The sequence below is a fragment of the Scyliorhinus torazame genome, chromosome 18 (genome assembly GCF_047496885.1).
Source record: "Scyliorhinus torazame isolate Kashiwa2021f chromosome 18, sScyTor2.1, whole genome shotgun sequence".
NCBI classification, from domain to species: Eukaryota; Metazoa; Chordata; class Chondrichthyes; order Carcharhiniformes; family Scyliorhinidae; genus Scyliorhinus; species Scyliorhinus torazame.
In genome coordinates, this window is record NC_092724.1 from 119466017 (window position 1) to 119492466 (window position 26450).

Genomic DNA, 26450 nt, shown 5'->3' on the forward strand with positions numbered 1-26450 from the left:
CTAATGACCATCATTAAAAAGCCACCAAAGTGACATCTTAGAAATGTCATAAACAACTTGTCCAGTGATGAGAGAGTATTTAATTCGGACATGAATCTCTGTGCACGAGACAAATTATGGTAATAAACTTGTTTGATAGTGTGTGAAATAAATTATTGTATAGGATGTTAACTGCAGAGCAGCACAAATTAATTATCTTGATGAGTCTGTGTAAGGTTTTGCAGTCTTGCCAGCCTGGAAATGGTGTCTTGAAGCCGACTATATTTTCCTGGTAGCACATATTGAAGATAATTGAGTTGGGAGATAATTTTCTGCTTTAAGTGTGGGTGACTTATTGAGAGCTTTAAAATTCCATGTAGGTCACCTGCCCTCCATAACCATGCCCATTTGTTTGTTTTGTTCTATTTAAGCCAATAGAATTGCTAAACCAAGTTAAATCAGAGTTGAAACAGGCAAGTAACTGCATTTGTGCAATGGGAGAGGAATACTTGCAATTTAAGTTATCCTTCTAGTTAATAAGTATAATGTGATAATATAAATATATTAAACATGTAACATGGAGTTGTTTTATTTTTTTCGGAAAGTATTGCCAGCATTTATCAACCTCAACATTCCACTCATTAAGGGATGTGTATGCCAGCTGTAATTTGATAAGCTAATCATGCAGCAAAACCTCGAGTAAATAAACGTTTGCCTTGACGTAATTTCCTTTTAAAAAGGAAACAAAAATTATCTTTGTTAGATGTTTAATATTTAAGTTGTTTTTGGGTACTTGATGCAGGATGTTATAACTGGAGAAATATGAACCATATAATATCAAGAAACTTTTCTCCTTGGTGGAGGGATCACTGATCTGAGGCATAGATTTAAGGTCAGGGGCAGGAGGTTTAGAGTGTTACGTTCGTATACTATGATAATAAATGAATCCGTGTACGACAGAATATCTAGTTCAAGACTGGTTACTTAATGTTGAATAAACTGTGGGTAGACTAAACTATTGCTGACCAAACTCTGGTGCTTCTAACCATGCTACTAACCCTGTAATTCTGATCAAGACGGGTTTTGTCTAGTTCCAGTGTCCTGTTCCTCTTGCATGACACCTAGTGGTCGGAGGTCGTCTACCCCTGTCGTCTACCCTATCACTACATCCCCTTTCCTTGAGATTTTTAAAATATACCATGTGTTACGAGTATATGAATAACAATATACTTTACACAATTGAAAAATGTTGTTGCCCAATCAGATTCAACCACACTGGTTTCTTTATCTTCCTTGTCGATCTTCTCAACCTTGGTTTGCTTGTTGAATCTTTTACTACTTTGAACATCTGTCGCTGTATCTGATAAGGTTGTGTCACTATTTTGAACGTTGTTCCGTATATTCAAGTCTGACTCTTACAATGTTTGTGTTGGTTCAGGTTGATAGAAGTCTTCACCAACCCCATCGACTTGGTGTTTTTGAGCAGGTTCTTTTGTTTTCAATAATGCCCGACGACTTCTTGAAATTTGTTCTTGTTCTGTCATTACTGTGTATGATCTTGGGCCTGCCTCTTGTAGTACAGTAGCTTTTCTAGACCATCCATCAAGACCCTCAATCCTTACAAGATCGCTTGGTAACAAACGTTTAAGACTCCTAGTTGTCCTATCATAGACATAGAAGTTAGACATAGAAGTTACAGTGCAGAAGGAGGCCATTCGGCCCATCGAGTCTGCACCGGCTCTTGGAAAGAGCACCCTACCAAAGCCCACACCTCCACCCTATCCCCATTACCCAGTAACCCCACCCAACACTAGGGGCAATTTTGGACACTAAGGGCAATTTAGCATGGCCAATCCACCTAACCTGCACATCTTTGGACTGTGGGAGGAAACCTGAGCACCCAGAGGAAACCCACGCACACACTGGGAGAACGTACAGTACAGACTCTGCACAGTGACCCAAGCTGGGAATCGAACCTGGGACCCTGGAGCTGTGAAGCAGTTGTGCTAACCACTATGCTACCGTGCTGCCTATCATAGTGTGCCTTCTGTTTTTGCTTCTCTAAGATTCCAGCTTACATCTTAACTTTTCGTTTTGCCTTCTCTTTGTGTGGAATGGCAATGTGGTACGGAGCTTGCGATTCATCAGTAACTGCAGGAGACAAACCACAGCTTAAAGGTGAAGTTCTATGACTCAGTAGAGCTAGATACGGATCAGTATTGCTTTCCATAGCCTTTTTTAAATAGCTGCTTTATTATTTGAACTCCCTTCTCCGCTTTGTCATTCGATTGTGGGTATAATGGACTCGAAGTAACGTTAAAAATCATATTGCATTGCAAACTCTTGCCATTTTTGCAATTAAAACATGGACCATTATCACTCACCACAGTTTTGGGTATGCCATGTCTTGCAAATGTCGATTTTGTATGCATTTAATTTCATTTTCATTATCGCACAACTTGCCGAGGAGCTTAACCGAAGGGCTATTTCTGGAAAATTTGAATAATAATCAACGACTATCAGATATTCCTTGCCATAGAGGTAGAATAAATCCATTCCAACTTTTTGCCACGGAGCTGATGGTATTTCAGCTATGTTCTTTGTTTTTTTTCGCTAGCCGGTGCTGATACTTTTGTCATGTTTCACATTTCTCTATCATGTCTTGCATATCCTCATTTATACCAGGCCAATACACAGTATCTCTGGCTCTCCGTTTGCACTTCTCAATCCTGAAGTGACCTTCATGAATGTGTCAAGACTGCAGAATCACAATTCATTCTTTTCTTAATAGCAGCTCATTTACTACGCTCAGCTCAAATCTGATTTTGTGATATTTTGAGCATGAACCTTTAGGCCAATCATTGTTAAGATTTTGTATTACAATCTGCAACACCTCATCTTTTGCTGTCTCTTTGACAATTAATTTTGACTTTGCGTCTGATACTGGCAGTGCATCAGTGATCATGTCTGCAAGCCTGTACATCTTCTCCAGTAGAGCTGTCATAGTGTGCTGTTGGAGCTCTGGATAACATATCTGCTACCACTATATGTTTGCCAGGCATATATATAAACTCAGTCATACCCTTGAAGCTTCATCATGAAACGCTGTATTCGTGGAGACATTTCATTGAGATTCTTTTTTGCAACCAGTGGTTTTTGGTGTTCCTTGTTGGATCAAAAAATGTCAGCATGGGTGTAATCGTCAGAGATTTCTTTAGCTGGAGCCACTCCTGCTTATGCTGCTCTGCCCAAGTGAAATCATTCACTTTCCTTAGGATGTCACTGCTTTGGCTGAGAGATTGGGAATAAACTTCCCTATGAAGTTGATCATGCCCATGTAGATCCCCTTTTTTATCCGTGGGTCGGGCCATGCTTAGTTTGGCATTAATCTTCATTTCATCTGGCTCTAGTCTGTGAATAGAGAGCTTGTTGCCCAGGAATGTATTCTCCTGTTCTCCAAACAGGCATTTGGCCTTATTGAGCCTCGGCCCATTCCACCTGATGCTTTGTAAGACCTTGATCAGTTAGTCATTGTGTTCCTCCAAGATGGAACCCCAATCAATGATGTCGTCTCTATAGACCCGGACCCCCTCAATGTCCTCAATGATATGTTCCATAACTCTGTGGAATATCTCGGAAGCAGATATAATGCTAAAGGGCAGGCGAAGAAAGTAATATTTGCCAAAAGGAGTATTGAATGTGCAGAACTTGGTACTTTCTTCATCAAGCTTGAGCTGCCAGAATTCCTGCGATGCGTTGAGTTTGGTAAAAGGTTTCGCACCGGTCATCTCGCTTATGATCTCTTCCCTCTTTGGAATTTGATAATGCTCCCTTTTAATGTTACCATTTCAATCCTTGGGATCCATACAAATCCTGAGATTGTTATTCTTTTTTCACACAGACTATTGAGTTGACCAAATCTGTAGGCTCTTAATTTTCCTTCTGACTCCCAAGTTGTGTCATCCTGTCTAACTCTGCCTTGAGACAATCAGGCACTGGTGCTGGAACTCTTCGAGGAGTGTGTATCACCGGTTGAGCATCCTCTCTTAAGGCAGGACACCCAAGCCCTTGAATATTTCCGGAAAGGCCTGTGCAATGGACTTCACTGGGCCACTGTGTGTCCTCTGTGCTATAGACTCTTTGCACCAATTGCAGTGCCTCACACGCTTCATCACCCAATAATGATTCATGACCTTCAGCAACAATTGAGAACTTCAGTTTGTGCACTTTGCTTTTTACTTGCGCATCTAATTCGTGTATACCCAAAGTGTCAATCTTCTTACCATTTGTAGTCTATAAGTATTTTATTTTGAATTTTTGGCTTTAGCTGCACAGTCTTAATATCACTTATACTGATTAGGTTTGTCTTTGCACCAGTATCTAATTTAACAGCAATTAGCAATTGATTGAAAATCAAAGATACAGTCTATTTGCCCCTTGTTATAGCTACAATATCACTTTCAGCACTCCTTATGCTTGTGGGTAGCATTTTATTCGGTATGGCTTTATTTGCTGTGACTTCGTCCGACACTAGGCCAACGAAAAATGTCACTTAAATTAATGTCATTCATCACATTAATCGACTGCCCTGCATTAATTTTCTTATTTGAGAAAGTGTTTCTTCAAGTGATTCTTCCTTTTGCACTTCGTGCATATTTTGCCAAAAGCTGGGCATTGCCTTTGCAGGTGCTCATAACCACATTGCCTTCATGCAAATGGCTGCATGTTTAGGCTGTTTAGAATGGCTGCTGAGACCACGTTTCTTTTCCAAGTGCATCACAACACCAATGGCGGCTGCATCGCTTGCAATATTCGGGCCAAAACCTCTTGCATTCAATGTATTAACATGTTGAGCACCTAGTTTGCTAGCATGGCAAATTTTTACGGCTTCTTCTAATTGGAGCTCAATTTCTTGTAAAAGACGCCCTCGCAACTTACTATCATGCAGTCCAAAAACAATTTGACCTCTAATCATGGAGGAGTTCAGAGTTACGAAGTTGTACGTCTGTGTTTTCAGCTTAAGATCAGTAAGTAAAGTATTGAATGAGTCCCAGTCTTCTGCGTGCGCATTCAAAAAATGAACCTTTCATATGTTTCATTTTTCTTAGGTGTGCAATGCTTGTCAAATTTTTGGATCACAGCATCAAACTTCTTACTGTCTTCCTCTTGCTAATATGCGAATGTATTCTTTATTTCAATTGTCTGTGAGTTTGCTACCCGTGAGCAGTAACACAATTTTCCTCTCGTCCGGCTGTGCCTGCAAGCCGATAGCTGGGTTAATACAGCATGAAGTGCTGCTTAAATGTGCATCAATTTCCATCCACATTACCAATAAGTTGAAGCTGTTCTGGAGCTTTCAGACTTTCCATTTCAAGTACCACGTTTTTCTTGTAGCAATGTTTCTTCTTTGTATGACGACTGTGCTGTTCAAATCACACTCCTGGTATCATGATATGTTCGTGTGCTATGATATAAATGAATCGGTGTATGGCAGAACAGCTAGTTCAAGACTAGTTACTTAATGTTAAATAAACTATGGGTAGACTAAACTATTGCTGACCAAACCGTGGAGCTTTTAACCATGCTACTAACCGCTCCTGTCACTCCGATCAAGATTGGTTTTGTCTAGTTCCAGTCTCCTGTTCCTGTTTCATGACACCTAGTGGTCGGAGGCTATATGCACTTGTTATGTACACTGAGATACACTGTTACTGCATATCATTGCATAGAGGGGATGTGAGGGAAAACCTTTTCACCCAGAGGGTGGTGAGAGTCTAGGACTGCAAGGGTCATGGAGTTGGAGACTATCATTACATTTAAGAAGTGTTTAGATGTGTTCTTGCAATACCAAGGCATACAAGGCCATGGTCACGTGCTGGTAAATGGGATTAAAATAGTTGGGTGGTTATTTTTGGCCAGTGCAGATGTGATGGGCCGAAGGGCCTTTGCTGTGCTGTAAACCTCTGACTTTATATACAATACATGAATGGTTAGAGGGGAAACCGCTGCTCACAACCCTTGATTTCAAAACATATCTGCTGTACTCACAGGTCAGGTGTTTGTTTGGGGGGCGGGGAGCGCTCTGCTACTCTTTCCTGAATGGGGTTTGTGTGAGTGGGACTGTGTACTACCTGGAGTGGAATTTGTGGGGAGGAAGGTGGAAGATTATCCACTGTACCTTGAGTGGGGTGATAGCGGAGATCTTTGACAATGGGGTTGTAAACCTCTCCTATCCTATTCGATCTTACCTTGATATTATTTGGTTTTGAGAGTGATTCTTTGTTTTCATTTAAGCATTTTTGGATTCCATGATTACCACTAGATTCTTTTCCCCCACAACACTGGATATTTTACTCTGTGGTTCATTTTTTCTTAACATTTCCAGCAGGAAGTACAAACTGTTGTCATTTGCACCCTTATATTTTGTCATCAGCTGACATCAAATCATCATGGGAGGTTCAACAAATTGGGGAAACAAAGTACTTTGAAGTGGATTCTTTTTACAGGCTGATGTAAGTAGTGTACGATGTGTACTGCTCAGTCGCAGTTCCATCGTGCAATGGGGAATTCCTGTCACTAGCTGTCTTAATAATTCTAAGTTAAACATTTTGCCTGCTTGAAATGGGTCTGGCTTCCTGAGGTAAGTGTTTAAGGTGGCATTAATCTACCTTATGCAGTGTGAGCTGGAGACTGCTCTAAATGACACCAGTTTAAAGTGACCTTGCCCAATCTCCATCTTCTGATTGCATTCACTATGTTCTGAACTTGGTGTTTTGACTGTGTTCACTGAGCATTAACCCAGTGAAATAAGATGTTGCCCTGTTATGTTGATTTCTAGTATTTTACCTTATTATTTGTATATTTCTGGCATGCGCCTTTGCTGATCTTTGTACAGTAAATTTATTAGATTTCAGTTATAGTAAATCTTCCAAGTGGGCTATGGTTTTCAGATTTAAGGAAAATATAACCCTCCCTTGGCTACCGAGGGGTTGCTTTATATGCAGTCAGCATCTGACAGCTGTTTGTTTTATGCTGTGCTCTATCTCTTACTCTCCACTGAAGCTGAAGGAAGGTAAAGTCAGGAGCTGACCTGATCCTGTCCCATAGGGCAGCTTGGGTTTAAATTGCTCACTTGGTTCGTGTGTTCCTTGCTGCAGGTCAATGCTTGCTGCAGGAGTTTTAAGGGCAGTGATAATTACTTCAGGATTATCTTTAATACAGACATATCCACTGATGCAGTATTGCCGCATCACAAACTGCCTATAATCTGCTGAAATATAATGAAAGATGTGACGTGACATGAAGTTAATGTTCAGGTAATAGAGTCAGCCAACACAGTTAATGGTGTCAATTTCTATTCTGATGCACTGCTGTTGCTCATCAGGATGCTACAATCTGCCTTATGGATCTTGTAGGATAAGAGCGTCTGTAGAAAACTGTATGGAATTTTTAGCCCATGTATTCGCTGTGGGCCTGTTCCTTTTCATGCACTGTGCGCTCAAACCCTGCTGCTCCACCAGTTGGCTCAGGCTGCTGCTAAATTGCAAAACACACCTGTTTCTTAATAGCTAAATACCTCTGCTGTCTCCTTGTGTAGAAACCTTCAATCTGATGCATGAGGTAGTCGGCTTGGGAAGACACCTGTTAAACATGTTTGATGCACTAACCATTAATCCATGTCTCCAAGGAGCAGCTCCCTATTATTTTAGCCTTCAGTGTTTCACTGCACACACACACGCATTTGACTAGTAATGCCTGCAAGATAGGGCCAAGAAGGACTGATGTTGGCTACAGTACTTCATTAAACCATTACCTTTTGCCAACTTAACAGTAGTCTGACATATCCAGACACGTTGAGCAATTAGATTATACCTTGCAGGAGCAGAGTCTAATCTGAGCATTTCAAAATGTGAATTCTGACCAAATGGAAGAAAATCGATGCAGTGAAAGCTGTCTGCAGTTTCCTCACTCCCTGAATCGAATGGTCGCTCGCTCAGCCTATGTTGCCTGTGTTCTATTTATTGTAGAGGTATTGTCATGCAGGTCATAACAACAACTTGTGTAGTGTCTTCAACATAAAGTGACCCAAGACACTTCACGAGTAACGTGCAGTACAATTAGACACTGCGCCATCTAAGGTGATATTGAGGCAGGTGATCCCCCCCCCCCCCCCCCCCCCGGGCCCGGTTGCTGCTGACCTTTACTGCTCTCCTAGAAAGTTGAGGAATGGCTGCCACCTCTGAGAGAACCCTGCCATGGACCCTCAAGGCAAACTTTATTTTCTCGAGACTGAGAAACCCAGCCATGTCACTAACCCAGGTCTCTACACTCGGGGGGGCTTCGAGTCCCTCCGTATTAATAAGATCCGTCTCCGGGCTACCAGGGAGGCAAAGGCCAATATGTCGGCCTCTTTCGCTTCCTGAACTCCCGGATCATCTGACACACCAAAGATCGCTATCTCTGGACTCGGCACCACTCACGTGTCGAAGATTTTGGACATTGCTTTAGCAAAACCCTGCCAGAATCCCTTCAGAGCCGGGCATGCCCAGAAAATATGGACATGATCTGCCGGGCTTCCCGCACACCTTGCACGTTTATCCTCAACCCCAAAGAGCTTGCTCATCTTGGTTGCCATCATGTGTGTCTGGTGGACCCAAATGTTAAGTTTTAAGGAGCGCCTTAAAAGGAAGGAGGGCAATAGGGAGATTTAGTGAGCAAATTTCTGATCTCCAGGCCTTGGCAGCTGAAAGCAAGGTGATGAATGGTGGCGTAATTAAAATCGGAAGCTTAAGAGGTCAAAATTAGCTAAGCACAGATCTCGAAGGATTGTAAGGGTGGAGGAGATTACAGAGATGGGGAGAGGCAATATTTGAAAACAAGGATGTGAATTTTAAAATTAAAGCATTGCTTGACCAGGAGCCATTAGAGGTAATGGGTGCGAGATGTGAGCAAGGACATGGGCATTGCAGTTCTGGACGATGGAATTTTAGATCAATTTTATGGAGGATATAATGTGGGAAGCCTATACAATGGAACGGTGCATTGAAATGTAGTGGTAACCAAGGCCGTGGATGAAGGTTTCATCAGAAGATGAGCCGAGGCAGGGGCTAAGTTAAAAGATGCTATGGAGGTGGAAATAGATGCCCTTAATGTCGTAGTCGGAAGCACATTTTGGGAGTAGTCTGTTTTGGACTTTGTACAGTTGCAGGGAGGGGGGTGGTTGGAGCAGGGGCTGAAGACGATAGTTTCAGCCTTTGAAATATTGAATGTGGGGACATTTCTGCTTATCCTGTACTGGCTATCAGATGATCAGTCTAATAGGTTTTTACAGACCAGTGGAGGGATTGAGAAAGGTGGTGCTGAGGTAGAGTTGGTTGTTGTCAGCACACATGTTGAAACTGTTTTCAGATGTTGCCAAGGGACAGCATGTAGATGAGAAATAGGAGGGGGTCAAGGATAGATAGCTGGGGAGACATCAGAGGCAAGGGTAATTGCAGGTGTTCTCTGGCTACAATTAGATAATTTTTTACTTTATTTAGAGTACCCAATTATTTTCCAATTAAGGGGCAATTTAGCATGGCCAATCCACCTACCCTGCATATTGTTGGGTTGTGGGGATAAGACCCACACAAAAATGGGGAAAATGTGCAGACTCCACACGGACAGTGTCCTGAGGCCAGGACTTAACTTGAGTCCTCAGCGCTGTGAGGCAGCAGTGCTAACCACTGCGCCACCGTGACACCACTACTATTAGATAATCATGGAATCAAGCAAGTGCAGTTCCTAGCTAGGACCACAGTGAAAAGGCATTGGCGGAGAGTAGAGAAGGCGTTGGAGGAGAATGGTGTGATCAACCGTGTTAAAGGCTGTAGACAGACCAGGAAGGATGAGGAGGGGTAGTTTGCCTTTTGATGCAGTTAGCTAGGATGTCATTTCTGACTTGTTTTGGTACCATGACAGGGATGGAAACCCAACAGGGGGGATTCAAACATGGAGATCCAGAAAAGATGAGCACAAATTAGGGAGATGGCAGCACATTCAAGGAGTTTGGAGAGGAAAGAAGTTGAAGGTGGTTTGGTAGTTTAGGGTCGGAGTGATTTTTTTTTTTTAGGAGTTGAATGATGGATTTGAAGGAGGGGGCTATAGCTGAGATAAAGTTCAATTAATATCAGCTAATGTGGAGGCCAAGGAGGGAAATTGGCTGGTCAGCAGCTTGGTGGGAAAAAGGTCACGAGAACAGAAGGTGGGTTTCATAGACTAGGTGATTCTGGAGAAGGGACGAGGAAAGATAGGGAGGAAACTAGGAAAGATCTTCAAGTGAGATGCAAGAACAGGACAGCTTGGGGGCAGTTTGGCCAGTGGGCTAGGGGAAGAGAGAAGCGGCAGAGCGCTGATTAGATAGTCATTAGGCTTTTCACAAACTGTATATTCGCCATTTAAACCAAAACCTCAGAATAGTTCATCAGAAATGCAGTACTTTCTATTAAGTATCAGTTTAATGCAAGGAGTTGGTTAACTTTTTTGAAGTAAATAGCTTTCTTTTGCCTCTAAGCTACCTTTCTCAAATTTGCATGATATTTTTGTTCATTTATTGTTTAATGAATTGATGTGCAACACTGGTCTGAAATCCAGGTTAAATGCAGTGTCATGCTATATGGATACTTTTTGGGAGGCTTCCGACATTTTTGGCACTTGTTCAATCTGACATTTTCCACGTTTTCTGAGGTTTTCCAGTTTTCTCTTGACGCTGAGAAGTAAGGGTTAACATGTGGAAGCAGAAAGAAGCTAAAAAAATACTTAACAGACCCAATAAATCATAGAATGGTTATAGGACATAAGGAAACCATTCTGTTCACTCTGTCATTTCTCTGTGAAAGCCCCCCCTGCAGCCGTACAATTTTTTTCATCTTCAGGTCTTATCAAATTCCCTTTTGAAAGCAGTGATTGAATCTGCCTCCACCACATTCTCATGCAGTGTATTCCAGATCATAACCACACTAGAAATTCCAAAATCCGCACTTTTTTACGAGCTTCAACGTGATGTCGTGAGTGGGAATTCCCACAAGGCTCTCTGACGATGCATAGTTACCAATGCGCACCGCACATGCGCAGTATATTCCGAAATCCGACATACACTCAGCCTCAAGCATTTCGGATAAGGGATTTTCAACCTGTACTATATGCCCCTATTTATAAACGTCAGGATCCCATATGCCTTTTTAACCCTGCCCAGCACTTTCAGTGATTTGTGCATATACCCCCAAGTCTATCTGCTCCTGCACCCCTTTTAGAATTGTACCCTTTATTTATATTACCTCCCCTTGTTCTTCCTACCAAAATGCATCACTTTGCACCTCTGCATTAAATTTCATCTGCCATGTCCTATTTCACCAGCCTCTCTGCCCTATTGAAATCTATCACAATCTTCCTCACTGTTCACAAGTTTTGTATCATATGCAGATCTTGAAATTGTGCCCTGCGTACATAGTACATAGAAAATACAGCACAGAACAGGCCCTTCGGCCCACGATGTTGTGCCGAACCTTTGTCCTAGATTAATCATAGATTATCATTGAATTTACAGTGCAAAAGGAGGCCATTCGGCCCTTTGAGTCTGCACCGGCTCTTGGAAAGAGCACCCTACCCAAACTCAACACCTCCACCCAACACCAAGGGCAATTTGGACATTAAGGGCAATTTATCATTGGCCAATTCACCTAACCCGCACATCTTTGGACTGTGGGAGGAAACCGGAGCACCCGGAGGAAACCCACGCAGACACGGGGAGGACGTGCAGACTCCGCACAGACCCAAGCCAAAGTTATCAATACGCGAAAAAGAGTGCTCCTAGTACTGACCCCTAGGAAAGCCTACCATATACTTTCCTCCAGTCTAAAAAATAACTATTCACCACTTTCCTGGTTTTCCTATCACATAACCAACTTCATATTCATGCTGCCTGTCCTCTCGGGCTTCAACTTTGTAAGCACACCAGCAATGTGGAATTTGATCAAATGCAAAAAAGTCCATGTACACCTCATCAACTCTCTCTGTTACCTCCCCAAAAACCTGTCCAAGTGACTAATTTTGTCCAGGTCTATCTTTCTGAAAGTTTTCCTACCACCAAGGTTAATCTGCACTGGCCAAACTTTATCCTTGCATTCTTTTCTGCAAGTCACCTGTTCTCTGGCACCACCCCTGTATCTAAGGAAGGTTGGAGGATTATGACCAGTCCCGCTGAAATTTCCACCCTTCTTCCCTTGGAACATCGGATGCATTCCATCGGGTGCTCATGGCTTATCCACTTTAAGTACAGCCAGCCTTTCTCATAGCTCTCAAGTTTTAACCATCCAGTATCTCAACTACATCTTCTTTCACTATGAAGTATTTAATTAATACCTCGTCCATGTGTAATTCACCTTGTTGGTCCCTAATTGGCCCTACCAATCCTCTTGCTATCCTTTCACTATCTATATTCCAATAGAAGACTTGGATTCATTGTTACTTCACTGTCACTGGATCAGAGCAGGAAGATCGGGCTTGAGGGAAGGAGTAGGCCATTTTATTATTTGAGCCTGCTTCGCCATTCACTAAGATCATGGTTGATTTATTGTGGTCTCACTCCATTCTCCGGTCTTTCCCAAATCCTGAAGTTCCCTTCTGAACAGCACTGTTTATGATGGACTGCACTGGTTCAATGGCTTGGCACCACCTCGAGGGAAATTGAAGGTGGACAATAAATGATGGCTGAGTCTGTGACATCCACATCCCGCAAAATATATATTTTTAAAAATCCCTTCACCCGAGTTTCCTTTGCATTTCCTCCCTGAATTTCAGTCCGTTTTTTTTCTTGTATTATCAACCTGACATCTGTCATTTTTTCCATTTTTCTATTTCACCTTTCTCCCTAATTCTCTTGGTTTGCCATCGCTTAAGTAATCCCTGTAAAAACTGAATAATTGGTGTCACTACTTTGCTCTTTCACATGCCACTTTATCGCAGAACCATGTTGTAGACTTCTGACCAAAATTGTACATGTCTAAGTAACTTTTTATTTTATTTTACAGGCTGTATTTTCTCTGCTTCTTGGACCATTCACCTTTTTCAATGTTCAGAAGACCAAATACCTTCAAATCATCACATCCCTGATGAGATGGATTGGTAAGAATTTTATTTAAGAAACTATTGCTTTTTATAGGAAGATGGTGTTCTGTATGCAGGTCGGGTGGGGAAGACTTGTGTTCCACTTGGTTATGGTTGAGGAAGGCTACATCGGGGTGGAGATGCAGTAGTGACCAGCACACAGCCAGGGCTGTCACCTGCAGTTGCTGTGGGGAGAGGTAGATTTTGGGTTTTGAAGTAAAAGAGAGGCATAGAACAAACGTGATTGGAGAATACACCAGAGACCGTTGCTTCAGCTGTAGAATATGGGTTTGAAGAACTGGATGGCTCTTTTTTTTCGGCTGGTAATAATAATAATAATAATGGCTTATTGTCACAAGTAGGCTTCAATGAAGTTACTGTGAAAAGCTCCTAGTCGCCACATTCCGACGCCTGTTCGGGGAGGCCGTCACAGGAATTGAACCCGTGCTGCTAGCCTTGTTCTGCATTACAAGCCAGCTGTATAGCCCTAAACCAGCCCCTGCAAACATGATGGGCCAAGTGCCCTGTTTCCAAGCTGTAAGCATTCTATGATTCTAGTGACCTGTACAATGACTTGTTTTTAGAAACTACTGCTTTAATTTGGCATTTGAATGATCAAAATGAAAGGTTTAGCAGGGGTTTTATCAATTTTTCAACTATTACTCTGCAGCCTAGAGCAGGCCATTTCTCTTTAAAACAAATTGATTTAAATGAACTGTTATTTTCATGAATCCGGTTGAAAATTTACATATTCCTTCAACGTTATTAACAGCACAGCATGAACACTGGGTGTAAACTAATAGCTTCACCAGCCAGTGTCATCGAACCTTCAATCCTTTTATTTCTCAAATCTCTCTCCCTCTCCCAGACTGTCTTCTGCTCCCTTCATTTAGTTTTACGCTTCACTCTCCTTTCCTCCTCTCAACTGCCGTTTTTTTCTTTGCGTCCCTCTTCTGGGTTCTTTCATATAGGGAGGGGGTGGCATTGTGGTATTACATCTAGGAATTCAGAGACCCAGGGTTCTGCTCTGGTAACCTGGGTTCAATTCAAGAAGAATCTGCAATTAAAAGTCTAATGGTGGTCATGAAACCACTGACGAAAAATCCTTCTGATTGACTCTTCATGCCTTCTCCTCTGAAATGGCCAAGTTGTATCAAACCTGATGGACCACCTGGCCGCTCTCTGGGAATAGGAAGCGACAAGGTACCCGGTCGACCTTGCAAAGTCCAGTAACCGCTGGGTACTTGTGCCAAAATTGAGAACACAATCTCGCAGACTACCCAAGCAACAGCCTGACATACACTCACAATCATACCTTAAAGACCCAGGGACCACCGTCCCCGAGTATGTACTGTTCCACCGGCAGGACCAATATTGCAGAGGTGGTGGTGCTGTGAGAGTGAGCTGCCATACGTACCCCATGAAGTCTCACGACACCAGGTCAAACATGGCAAGGTTAACCACGTACTTCCCTCCCCCCTCCTTGCCCACAGCTGATGATTCTTTATTCTCTATGATGAACACCACTTGGAGGAAGCACTGAGGGTGGCAAGGATGCAGAATGTACTTCAAATGTCCATCACCAACAAACACAGCTACATAGCTGCTAGACTGAGTCTGTGGTAGATGGTGAGGGAACCAACAATAGGGAAAAACAAACTTGACCTCGTACTCACTATCCTGCCTGCCGCAGATGCATCTGTCCATGACCATGTCGATACATTGAGGGTGCAATCCATCGTGTTGTGTGACACTACCATCATGCCAAATGGGATTGATTTTTGAACAGTTCTAGCAACCCGACTGGACAGCCATGAGGTGCTGTGGGCCATCTGCAGCAGCAAAATTGTACTCAACCATAATCTGTAACCTCATGGTCCAGCATATCCCCTTCTCTACCATTACCACCACACCTGGGGATCAACCCTGGTTCAATGAAGAGTGCAGCATTAGGCATACCTAAAAATGTGGTTTCACCCTGGTGATGCTACAGGATAGTACTACTTGTGTGCCAAACGTCATGAGCAGTAAAAATTGACAGTTAAGTAATTCCACTGCCAAAGGAGCAGATCTGAGCTCTGCAGTCCTGCTCATCCAGCCATCGTTGGTCGTGGCAAGTAAAGAGCTCACTCTAGCAGAAGGTTCCACAAATATCCCCATCCTCAATGATGGGGGTCCAGCACATCTCTGCAAAAGACGAGCCTGAAGCAGTCGCAATAATCTTCAGCCAGAAGTGCCGAGTGGAAGATCTATCTCGGTCTCCTCCAGAGGCCCCCAACATCAAAGATGCCGGTCTTCAGCCAATTCTAGGCACCCCATGTGATGTCAAGAAATGGCTGGTGGCATTGGATACTACAATGCCATCGACCCGGACAGTATTCCGGCAATAGTACTGAATGCTTATGCTGCAGGACTTGTCGGACCCCTAGCCAAACTTTCCATTACAGCTGCAACAATGGTGTCTGCCTTGTTATGTCCTGTGTGTACAGAGCTGGACAAATCTATCCTGGTAAATTATTGCCCCCATTAGCCTGTATGGAAGGGGTCATGAAAAGTGCTATCAAGTGGCACTTGCTGAGCAATACCTTGCTCACTGACGTACAGCTTGGGATCTGCCAGGGTCACTTCTCGCCTGGTCACCTGATTACAGTCTTGGTTCAAACAAGGACAATGTGAGGGGAGATGAGTGCCCTTGACATCAAGGCAATATTTGACCATGTGTACCATCAAGGAACTCTTGCAATACTGGAGCCAATGGGAATCGTGGGTGGGGGGGAGACTCTCCGCTGGCACAAAGGAAGATGGTTGTTTTGTTTGGAAGCCTATCAACTCCGCTCTCGCATATCACTGCAGAAGTTCCTCGGGATAGTGTCCTAGGTCTAACTATCTTCAACTGCTTCATCAATTATCTTCCTTCCATCATAAGGTTAGAAGTTGGGATGTTCGAGTAGCAAGTCTCAATGACCATCTCCAGCAAGAGGGAATCTAACCATTGCTTCATGACATTCAATGGCATTATCATTGCTAAATCCCCATTACCAACATCATGGGGGTAAGCACTGACCAGAAACTTAACTCTGCTAGTCATGAGAATACTGTGGCTACAATTGTAGGTCAGTTGGGAATTTTTGTGGTGAGTAACTTATCTCCTGATTCCCTAAAAACTATTCACCATCTGCAAGGCACAGGTCAGGAGTGTGATAGAATACCTTCCGCTTACCTGGATGAGTGCAGCTCCAACAACACCCAAGAAGCTTGACACCATCTAGGACAACGCACCCCTCCCACAAGAATTTAATCCCTCCCCCACCGACGCACAGTGGCAGCAGTGTGTACCATCTACACGATGCACTGCAGTAACTTACCAAGGTACCTTTTGACAGCACCTTTGAAACCCATGACCTTGACCACCAGGAAGGACAAGGGCCGTAGATACCTGGGAGCCCCACCACCGGGACGTTTCCCATCCAAGTCGCTCTCCATCCTGACTTGGAAATATTTCGCCATTCCTTCACTGTCGCAGAGCCAAAATGATGGCACCCCCTTTTTAACAGCACTGTGGCTGCACCTACATGGCATGGACAGCAGCAGTTCAAGAAGGCAGCTCACCACCTTCACAAGGTCAATTAGGGAAGGCAATAATTGCTGCCCTAGTCAGCCAAACCTGCATCCATTTGAATGAAGAATAAAAAAGAATGCTTGTTCTCAAATGGCTCTCTCTCTCCTCTTTTTCTCTCTCTCTTTCCCCCCCCCCCCCCCCCCCCCCCCAAACTAACTTTAGTTTAACATGCATTACTAGAGAGCAATTGGAGTTACAGCAGGGATGGGGATGTTTCAGTCCAGTCTGACTGTTAATTTCCAGTATTTGCAGGCATTAAATAAATGTTTCCTACTGTGTCATGTTGCCTATTCTTTGAGCCATGGGTGTTTGGTTCTGCCCATCTGTAAACTGACGTATTTGTATGGTACAGTCTATTCCCAGTAAATGTTACTGGATGAACAGTTCTTGACGAGAAAGACAGGACCTGTCATCTGAAGACATTTGGAAAGCAGCGTTCCCTTGATAAAGACTAGACATGTCTCCCAAGCGCTCTGATCATTGAATTAAAATGTCCTCAGACATAGAAAAAAATCTGTGCTTCGTGAAAATGTTCAGAAGTCACTAGTTTTGACCTTTACACTTTTGCAGCCACTCAGCTGGTTCACCAGTGTTAGTACATTTGACTGTGCAGAGGATTGTATTGTGGCATGCTGCTTTGGGGGTTTGGATTATGCTTGGCAGTTTCAGGACCACAAGGAATGGGCATTGATTTGATAGGGCGTGATTAGGTATTATGTACACACTATGCTTTGAGATAAATATAAGTGCATTTAAACAGTGAAGATTATTCAGAGGTGTCGTTGGAAATAAATCGATGCCAAGCCAAAGAAGGAAATATCAGGGTGGCTAAAGGCTTTGTCAAAGAGCCAAGTTTTAAGAAGGGCCCTAATGGAGGAGACGAAGGTGGCAGAGACTGGAAATTCCAGAACTTGCCTGGACCACTGAAAGCACAGCCACATATGGGATGACAAGGGAGACGGGAGGGTATTGGTGTTGGACTAGTAATTCAGAGACCCAGGATAATGTCTGGAGATCTGGGTTTGAATCCCACCACGGCAGGTGATGGAATTTAAACTCAATAAAATATCTGGAATCAAACCATTGTCGATTGTCGTAAAAACTCAGCTGGTTCACTAATGTCGTTTTGGGGAAGGAAACCTGCGATCCTTACCTGGCCTACATGTGACTCCACACGCACAGAAATGAGATTGACTCTTAATACCCACTTAGTTGTATTCAACCGCTACGAAAACACAAAAAAGGAATGAAACCAGACGGACTACCCAACATTTAACAAGACACCGGAAACTACAGTGGCAAGCCCAGCCCTGCCGACCCTGCAAGGCCCTCCTTCCTAACATCTGGGGGCTTGTGCCAAAGTTGGGAGAGATGTCTCTCAGACTAGTTAAGCAACAGCCTGGCATAGACATACTCTCAGAATCATACCTTGCATATAATACCAGAAACCACTATGAACATTCCTGGGATTGTCCTGTCTCACTGTCCTTGACATCAAGGCAGCATTTGACTGAGTATGGCATCAAGGAGCCCTAGCTAAATTGGAGTCGATGGGGATCAGGGGGGACAGCTCTCCTTGGTTGGAGTCCGACCTCGCACTAAGGAAGATGGTTATGGTAGTTGGCGGTCAATCATTCAGCTCAAGGACATCACTGCAGGAGTTCCCCAGGGTAGTGTCCTAGGCCCAACCATCGTCAGCTGCTTCATCAGATTTCCCTTCCATCATAAGGTCAGAAGTGGGGATAGTGCAGTCTTCTGCAAACATGTTCAGCACCATTTGCGACTCTGATAATGAAGCAGTCCATGTCCAAATGCAGCAAGACCTGGACAAGTGGCAAGTTACATTCATGCCACAAGTGCCAGGCAATGACCATCTCCTACGAGAGGATCTAACCATCACCCGTTGACATTCAACGACATTACCATTGCTGTATCTCCCACAACAGTCCTGGGGGTTACCATTGATCGGAAACTGAACTGAACGAGCCATATTAATACTGGGGTGGCACAGTGGTTAGCACTGCTGCCTCAAAGCGGCAGAGACCTGCGTTCAATTCCGGCCTAGGGTGACTGTGTATGTGGAGTTTGCACTTTCTCCCCGTGTCTGCGTGGGTTTCCTCCGGGTGCTCCGGTTTCCTCCCACATTCCAAAGATATGCAGGTTAGGTGGGTTGTCCTTGCTAAATTGCGCATTAGTGTCCAGGGATGGGGTTACGGGTTGCAGGGGATAGGATGGGCGAGTGGGCCTGGCTAGGGTGCTCTGTCAGAGGATCGGTGCAGACTCGATGGACCAAATGGCCCCCTGCACTGTAGGGATTCTATGATTCTATGAATACTGTGGCTACCACAGCAGGCCAAAGGCTAGGAATCCTGTGGCGAGTAATTTGCCTCTTTAACCCCCCCCCAAATAAAAGCCTGTCCATCATCTACAAGGCACAAGTCAGGAGTGTGATGGATACTTTCCACTTGCCTGGATGAGTGCAGACAAGAGCACTCGGAACTTTGACACCATCCAGGGCAAAGCAGCCCACTTGATTGCTCCCCTTCCACAAATGTTCAAACCCTCTACCATCGGCTAACAGTGGCAGCCGTGTGTACCATCTACAAGATACACTGCAGTAACTCACCAAGTTTCCTTAGATAACACCTTCCAAACACATGACCACTACCATCCAGAAGGACAAGAGCAGCAAATACTTGGTAACCCCTCCACCTGGAGGTTCCTCTCCAAGTCCTCACCACCCTGACTTGAAAATATATCACCGTTGCTTCACTGTCGCTTGGGCAACATAGTTGAACTCCCTCTCTAACAGCTTAGTAGGTGTACTTACACCTTAAGGACTGTAGCAGTTCAAGGCAACTCGCCCCCACCTTCTGAAGGGCAACTGGGGATGGGCAATAAATGCTGACCTAACCAGCGACGCCCACATCCTGTAAATTAATTTTTTTTTAAATAAATAAAAATTTAACGAGCGGGGAAAATGCACAAAAGCCAGTGCAAATTGTGTGGTCATCCATTTCAATGGCTGCACAGCATGGAGGAAAATTACATTGTCAGCAGTCTCACTTATGACTTTGGTTACAGCCAGTTTGGGACTGTACCAATGACAAAAACCTGAATGAAGTGATTCAAGAATGAAGTTGCAGAAAAGATGAGCACAGATTTGTGAGGTCCTGGGACTTGAGAGGTAGGATCATATGCCAGGAAGAGGCCCAGGGTGGATCTTTGGAGGAGAAGGTGATGACAGCTATTTTGAAAAGGGAGGGGACAGTAGCTGAAGAGAGGGAACAATTTCCATTATCCTGGTTGGGTAAAGTATATTACATTTAATACTCAGTTTGATGCGGTGATAAACAGCTGGATAAGAAATGTCCGGTGCGTTATGATTTACAACTCTTTGCACCAGTGTGTGGCCATGCCATGCAGTCAGACCTTACTGGGTACTTGAACTGACACAGCTATCATGAGTTGCACTCTGGATTGATAGATTGTACCTGGTCAGACCAATATTCCAGACCTATAGCTGAAGTTCACTTACTGAAGTACCAGTAGGTTGCTATATTTTTCAAAGGAAAGTGACGTGTCACTAAAGGCAGAAGATTGGCAACCACATTAGGAGAATGGGTTGATAAATTGGAGGCAATGTGTCTGATTCCACAGTTTAAATATTGATTGAATGATATTCTTTCACTAACATACTGCTAAGAGACATTACTGAAGAGGCGACTGGATGCCAAGGTAACAGCAACCAAAACTTCAGGAGAATATAGTGACTGTTCTATACTCTTGGGGGGAGAGGGGGGGGGGGGGGGGGAATTATTGATGGTCTGATAAATGATTGAAGATCTCTTGACGTATTTGTCGTAAATGGACTTTGTTTTTAATATTTTACTGCAATAATATTCATGTATTAGTTATACTTTCTGGTCTTTATTCATCTCCTAGTTGATGGTTATGTACCAGGATGTTTCCATTTACACATGGAAAATTTGGGGCACAGAAGAGCTGATCCATTCTAAGATGTTTCTTGTATTGGTTTCCTTCGGTTTACATTCTTGTTTAAGCAGCTGCTTAGATGATACTCCAGATGTATCATGCTGCTTTTATTTTTGAACAAGGCACAAGTAGACTGTAGTTAAGTGAAGTAATCCAATCTGAAACCGGGGTCCTAAATCTGTATACGGGAAACAAATGTATGAGGTGCGAGTTGACTAAGATATAGATTGGGGAACTTCATTGAAAGACATGACACTCTATAGGCAATGGCTAATATTTAAGGAACAAATGCATGCATTGCAACAGTTGTACCTTCCTTTCTGGTGAAAAAAACACAGGAAAAACTGGCTAACAAAAGAAATGAAGGGTAGTGTTAGATCTAAAGAGGAGTCCTACAAAGCTGCTGGAAAAAGTGACAAGCCGAAGGATTTGGAGAAGTTTAGAATTCAGCATAGGAGGACCAAGAGGGAAAAATAGAGTATGAGAATAAACTTGCAAGGAACATAAAAGCAGACAATAAAAGCTTCTATAAATAAATAAAGATTAGTGAAGTCAAATGTAGGTCCCTCGTAGTGTAAAACAGGAGAATTTATAATAGAGAACAAGGGCACGGTAGAGCAATTACTTTAACAACTACTTTAATTCAGGCTTCATAGAGGAAGACACAAATACTTCTCAGAAATGCTTGGGAACCAAGGGTCTATTGAGAAAGAGGAATTAAAGGAAATTAGAATTAATAAAAACAAAGTGCTGGAGAATCTAATGGGACTGAAATCCGATAAATCCCCAGGGGCTGATAATCTACAGCCCAGGGCACTAAAGGAAGTGGATTGTAAATGGTGGATCTACAGCCCAAGGTACGAAAAGAAGTGGCCATGGAAATGGTGGGTACATTAGTTGTCATTTTCCAAAATTCTATAGATTCTGGAACTGTCCCAGCAGATTGGACGGTGACAAGACTATAATGGATGTGATGTTGGGACGCTTGAAAAATATGAACAGGATTAGACAAAAGTAACATGGATTTAGAAAGGAAAATCATGCTTGACAAACCTCCTTGTGTTTTTTGAGGGCATAAGTAGTAGAATAGATGAGGGAGAACCAGTGGATGTGGTCTATTTGGATTTTCGGAAGGTTTTTAATAAAGTCCCACCTACAGTTTAGTAAGGAGAATAAAACCACATGGGATTGGAGGTAATGAGAATTGGCTAACAGACAGGAAACAGTAGGAATAAACTGATCTGTTTCAGAATGGCAGGTGGTGACTAGTGGTGTACCACAACAATCAGTGCTTGGGGTTCCACATTATATATCAATGATTTAGATGAGTGAAGCAAATGTAATATTTCAAAGTTTGCTGATGACAAAAATGGTTGGGAATGTGAGTGATGAGGAGGATGTAAAGAGACTTTAAGGTGATTTAGACAAGTTGAATGAGTGGGCAAATACATGGCAAATGCAGTATTACATGGTTAAGTCTGAAGCTATCCACTTTGGTAGCTAATACAGAGTGGCAGGGTATTATTTAAATGGTAATACATTGGGAAATGTGGATGTACAAAGGGCCCTGGTTGTCCTTGTACACAGTCACTGAAAACCAGCATGCAAATGCAGCAACCAATTAGGAAGGTAAATGGTATGTTTTTAGAAAAAATATATTTATTAAAGTTTTTTACCAACACAATTTTTTCCCCTTACAAACAATACCCCCCCCCCCCCCCCCCCCCCGTAACAAAATAACACGAAATCGCACTGAGCAAGATATATACATGGCAAAATGGTATATTTACATAGCTTTATACACTGGCTCTCTCCCGTACGTGCCAGTTTCCCTCGCCCTTCATGTTATCTCCTGCTCATCCATCCCCCCAAGCAGTCCCCCATTTCCCCCCCCAGGGTTGCTGCTGCTGCTGACCGATCTTCCTCTAACGCTCCGCGAGATAGTCTAGGAACGGTTGCCACCACCTGTAGAGCCCCTGCGCAGACCCTCTCAAGGCAAACTTAATCCTCTCCAGCTTTATGAACCCAGCCATGTCGTTTATCCAGGCCTCCAGGCTAGGGGGCTTCGCCTCCTTCCACATTAGCAAGATCCTTCGCCGGGCTACTAGGGACGCAAAGGCCAGAATGCCGGCCTCTTTCGCCTCCTGCACTCCCGGCTCGTCCACTACTCCAAATATTGCTAGCCCCCAGCTTGGCTTGACCCGGACTTTCACCACCTGAGATATTGCTCCCACCACTCCTCTCCAGAACCCCTCCAGTGCCGGGCATGACCAAAACATATGGGCATGGTTTGCCGGGCTCCCTGAGCACCTTCCACATCTGTCCTCTACCCCAAAGAACCTACTCAACCTCGCCCCCGTCAAGCTCTGTGAACCACCTTAAATTGTATCAGGCTGAGCCTGGCACATGAGGAGGAGGAATTAACCCTACCCAGGGCATCAGCCCACAAACCTTCCTCGATCTCCTCGCCCAGCTCCTCCTCCCATTTACCCTTAAACTCTTCTGCTAGCGCTTCCTCCTCTTCTTTCATCTCTTGGTGTATTGCCGAAACCTTGCCCTCCCCGACCCATACACCCGAGATCACTCTGTCTTGAATTTCTTGTGCCGGGAGCAACGGGAATTCCTTGACCTGTCGCCTCACAAAAGCCCTCACCTGCATATATCTAAATGCATTTCCCGGGGGTAACTGAAACTTCTCCTCCAGTGCCCCTAGGCTTGCAAATGTCCTGTCAATGAACAGGTCCCCCATTCTTCTAATCCCCGCCCGATGCCAGCCCTGGAACCCCCCGTCCATCTTCCCCGGGACAAACCGGTGGTTACCCCTGATCGGGGACCACACCCCGAGGCTCCCACTGCACCCCTGTGCCGTCTCCACTGGCCCCAGATCCTTAACGTTGCCGCCACCACCGGGCTCGTGGTATACTTTGATGGCGAGAACGGCTTCGGTGCAACCACCAACGCCCCCAAGCTCGTTCCTTTACAGGACGCCATCTCCATCCTCTTCCATGCCGCCCCCTCTCCCTCCATAACCCACTTGCGGATCATCGCCACATTTGCTGCCCAGTAGTAGCTCCCTAGGTTTGGCAGCGCCAACCCTCCTCGGTCCCTACTGCGTTCCAGGAACCCTCTCCTTACCCTTGGGGTCTTATTCGCCCACACAAACCCCATAATACTCCTACCTACTCTCTTGAAAAAGCCCTTGGTGATCACGATGGGAAGGCACTGAAACACAAACAGAAACCTCGGAAGGACCACCATTTTGACTGACTGCACTCTACCCGCCAGCGAGAGCGGTAACATGTCCCATCTTTTGAAGTCCTCCTCCATTTGGCCCACCAACCTCGTCAGATTCAGTTTATGTAGGGCCTCCCAACTCCTGGCTATCTGGATCCCCAGATACCGAAAACTCCCCACCGCCCTCCTCAGTGGTAGGTCTCCTATCCCTCTTTCTTGGTCCCCTGCCTGTAATACAAAAAGCTCACTCTTCCCTACATTGAGCTTATAGCCCGAGAACTCCCCAAACTCCCTCAGAGTCTGCATGACCTCCACCATCCCCTCCATTGGGTCAGGTAAATGGTATGTTGACCTTAATGCAAGAAGATTTGAGTACAGGAGCAAGCATGCTTTACTGCAGCTGTACAGGGCCTTGGTGAGACCACACCTGGAGTATTGTGTAAACTTCAAGGATATACTGGCCATATAGAGTGCAGCAAAGGTTCACCAATCTGATTTCTGGAATGGCAGAATTGTTGCATGAAGAAAAATTGGGTCGACTAGGTCTGTATTTCCTGGAAATAATGAAACGGGACCTCATTGAAACATATCAAATACTGACCTGGCTGGATAGACTGGATGCAGAGATGATGCTTCCCCTGGCTGGGGAGGTGTCTAGAACAAGGGGTCACAGTCTCAGGATACAGGATATCCAGGGCTGAGATGAAGAGGAACGTCTTCACTGAGAGGATGATGAACCTGTGGAATTCTCTACCACAGAAGGCTGTGGAGGCCAAGTCACTGAATATATTTTAGAGGGACATTGATTTCTAGACTTCAAAGTCATAAAGAAGTGTGGGACGAGAGCGGGAGTATGGTGTTAAGTAGTGGAACAGGCATGTTCCTATTGAATGGCAGAGTAGACTCGAGGGGCCAAATAACCTACTCTCCTGTTTTCTATGTTTTTAATATGTCCACTTTGGGCACATCATTACAGAAAGGACATTAAAGCCATAGAATGCATATAGTGCAGGTTTTCCAGGAAAGAGTGTGTTTTATCCTATAGTTAGGATATACTTCAGATTCTGCTGGATCAAAGCAGGCTGAGAGAAATTTAATCCAGCTTTAAACTGTGAGAATGAAGAAAGACTTAGCTGAGGAATGAGTGACGTTTGAATGTATGAGTCTTTCTTAAAAATATTTGTATTGGAGTTTTCCAATTCTAACCGTTTAACAATTAAACATATAAAACACACAATGTTTGGAGAATAACATGTTTCTAAAGACAATTTTACATGTGCCCCTTTTATCAGCCTTCCCCCTTTCCTTGCTCCCCTTCCCCCTCCTCCCCTGTTGATAGTTGGGCTCCATCCTGGCCCCATCTTTCGCCCAAGGGTGTTGTATGGTTATATTCTTTCCTATTTTCTGTGATTTTTGCTGTCAGCCCTATGGCTTCGCTGGGGGAGGGCTCTGTCACCTCCTCCTCATGCTTCCGCCCCCCCCCCCCCTCCCCCTCACTACGGAGTGCGATTAAGGAAGCAAGGCAATCAGCCCTCTTCCCCATATGAAGTTATGGCTGGTCAGATACCTGGAAGACTGCCACTCTCGGGCAGGTCTCCACCCTCACCCCCACAACCTTGGGACATTGGCTCGAAGAAGGCAGTCCAGAACCTGACAAGTCTGGGGCAAGCCCAGAAGATGTGGGCGTGGTTGGCCGGGCCTCCCTGGCACTCTTCACATTTATTAAATCAGTCTGTTTAGTATGGTTCAGTTGAAGGATGGGTTAAGAGAAGTTATTTTACACAGAGCCTTACTGGAGCATGTTTTTATAAATAGTTTGAAGCAGAGGACTCCTAAGATGCAGGTAAACCTTTGAATTAGAGAAAGTTACTGGACCATGAGGGATTGCCTTTGGATTTCTGGCACAGATAGGATTGGCCAAATGGCTGCCTGTGCCATAACTTGCTTTGGTGTTGAGTTATTTCCCTTTTTGTTTTGAATGGTTACAGCTCAAAAGAAAATCATTCAGCCTGTTGTGTTGATGCTGGCTTCCTGCCAAAGCATTTTAACTAATCCCATTCTCTCTGTCCTTTCCCATTGCCCTGCAAATGTTTTCTCTTCTGGTGCTTGTCCCCTTTGGAAGGCACGATTGAACGTCCCTCCACCACACACCGAGTGCATTCACGTTGCCACTTACTGCAGTGTGTTAACTTTGGTTTTTTTGACAATCACCTTAAATTGATGTTCTGCAATTCATGAATACTGCCAACGGGAACAGTTTCTCTCCCTCCACTCTGTCGAGGTTCTTCACGATTTTGAACACCTCCAGAACATCTCTTGGCCTTATTGAAGGGGACCGCCCTGGCTTTTTCAATCTGTCGATGTAACTGGAGTCTCCCATCATTGAAACTATTCTTGTAAATCTTTTCTGCATTACCTCTAAAATCTGTGCATATTTCCTAAAGCCACTGAAGTACCGTTGCCCATGAGGAAGCTTTCA

The 26450-nt window shown here is 44.2% G+C and overlaps 1 protein-coding gene across 2 annotated transcripts in view; it reads left to right on the plus strand.

Annotated features, from left to right (window-relative positions):
* tmem104 (transmembrane protein 104) overlaps positions 1–26450 on the plus strand; it is a 286532-nt gene that overhangs the window by 177369 nt on the left and 82713 nt on the right. For both annotated transcript variants that reach the window (XM_072483238.1, XM_072483239.1), the window contains exon 9: positions 13047–13140. In XM_072483238.1, coding sequence (XP_072339339.1) covers positions 13047–13140 — 94 coding nt within the window. The remainder of the gene's footprint in view (positions 1–13046; positions 13141–26450) is intronic.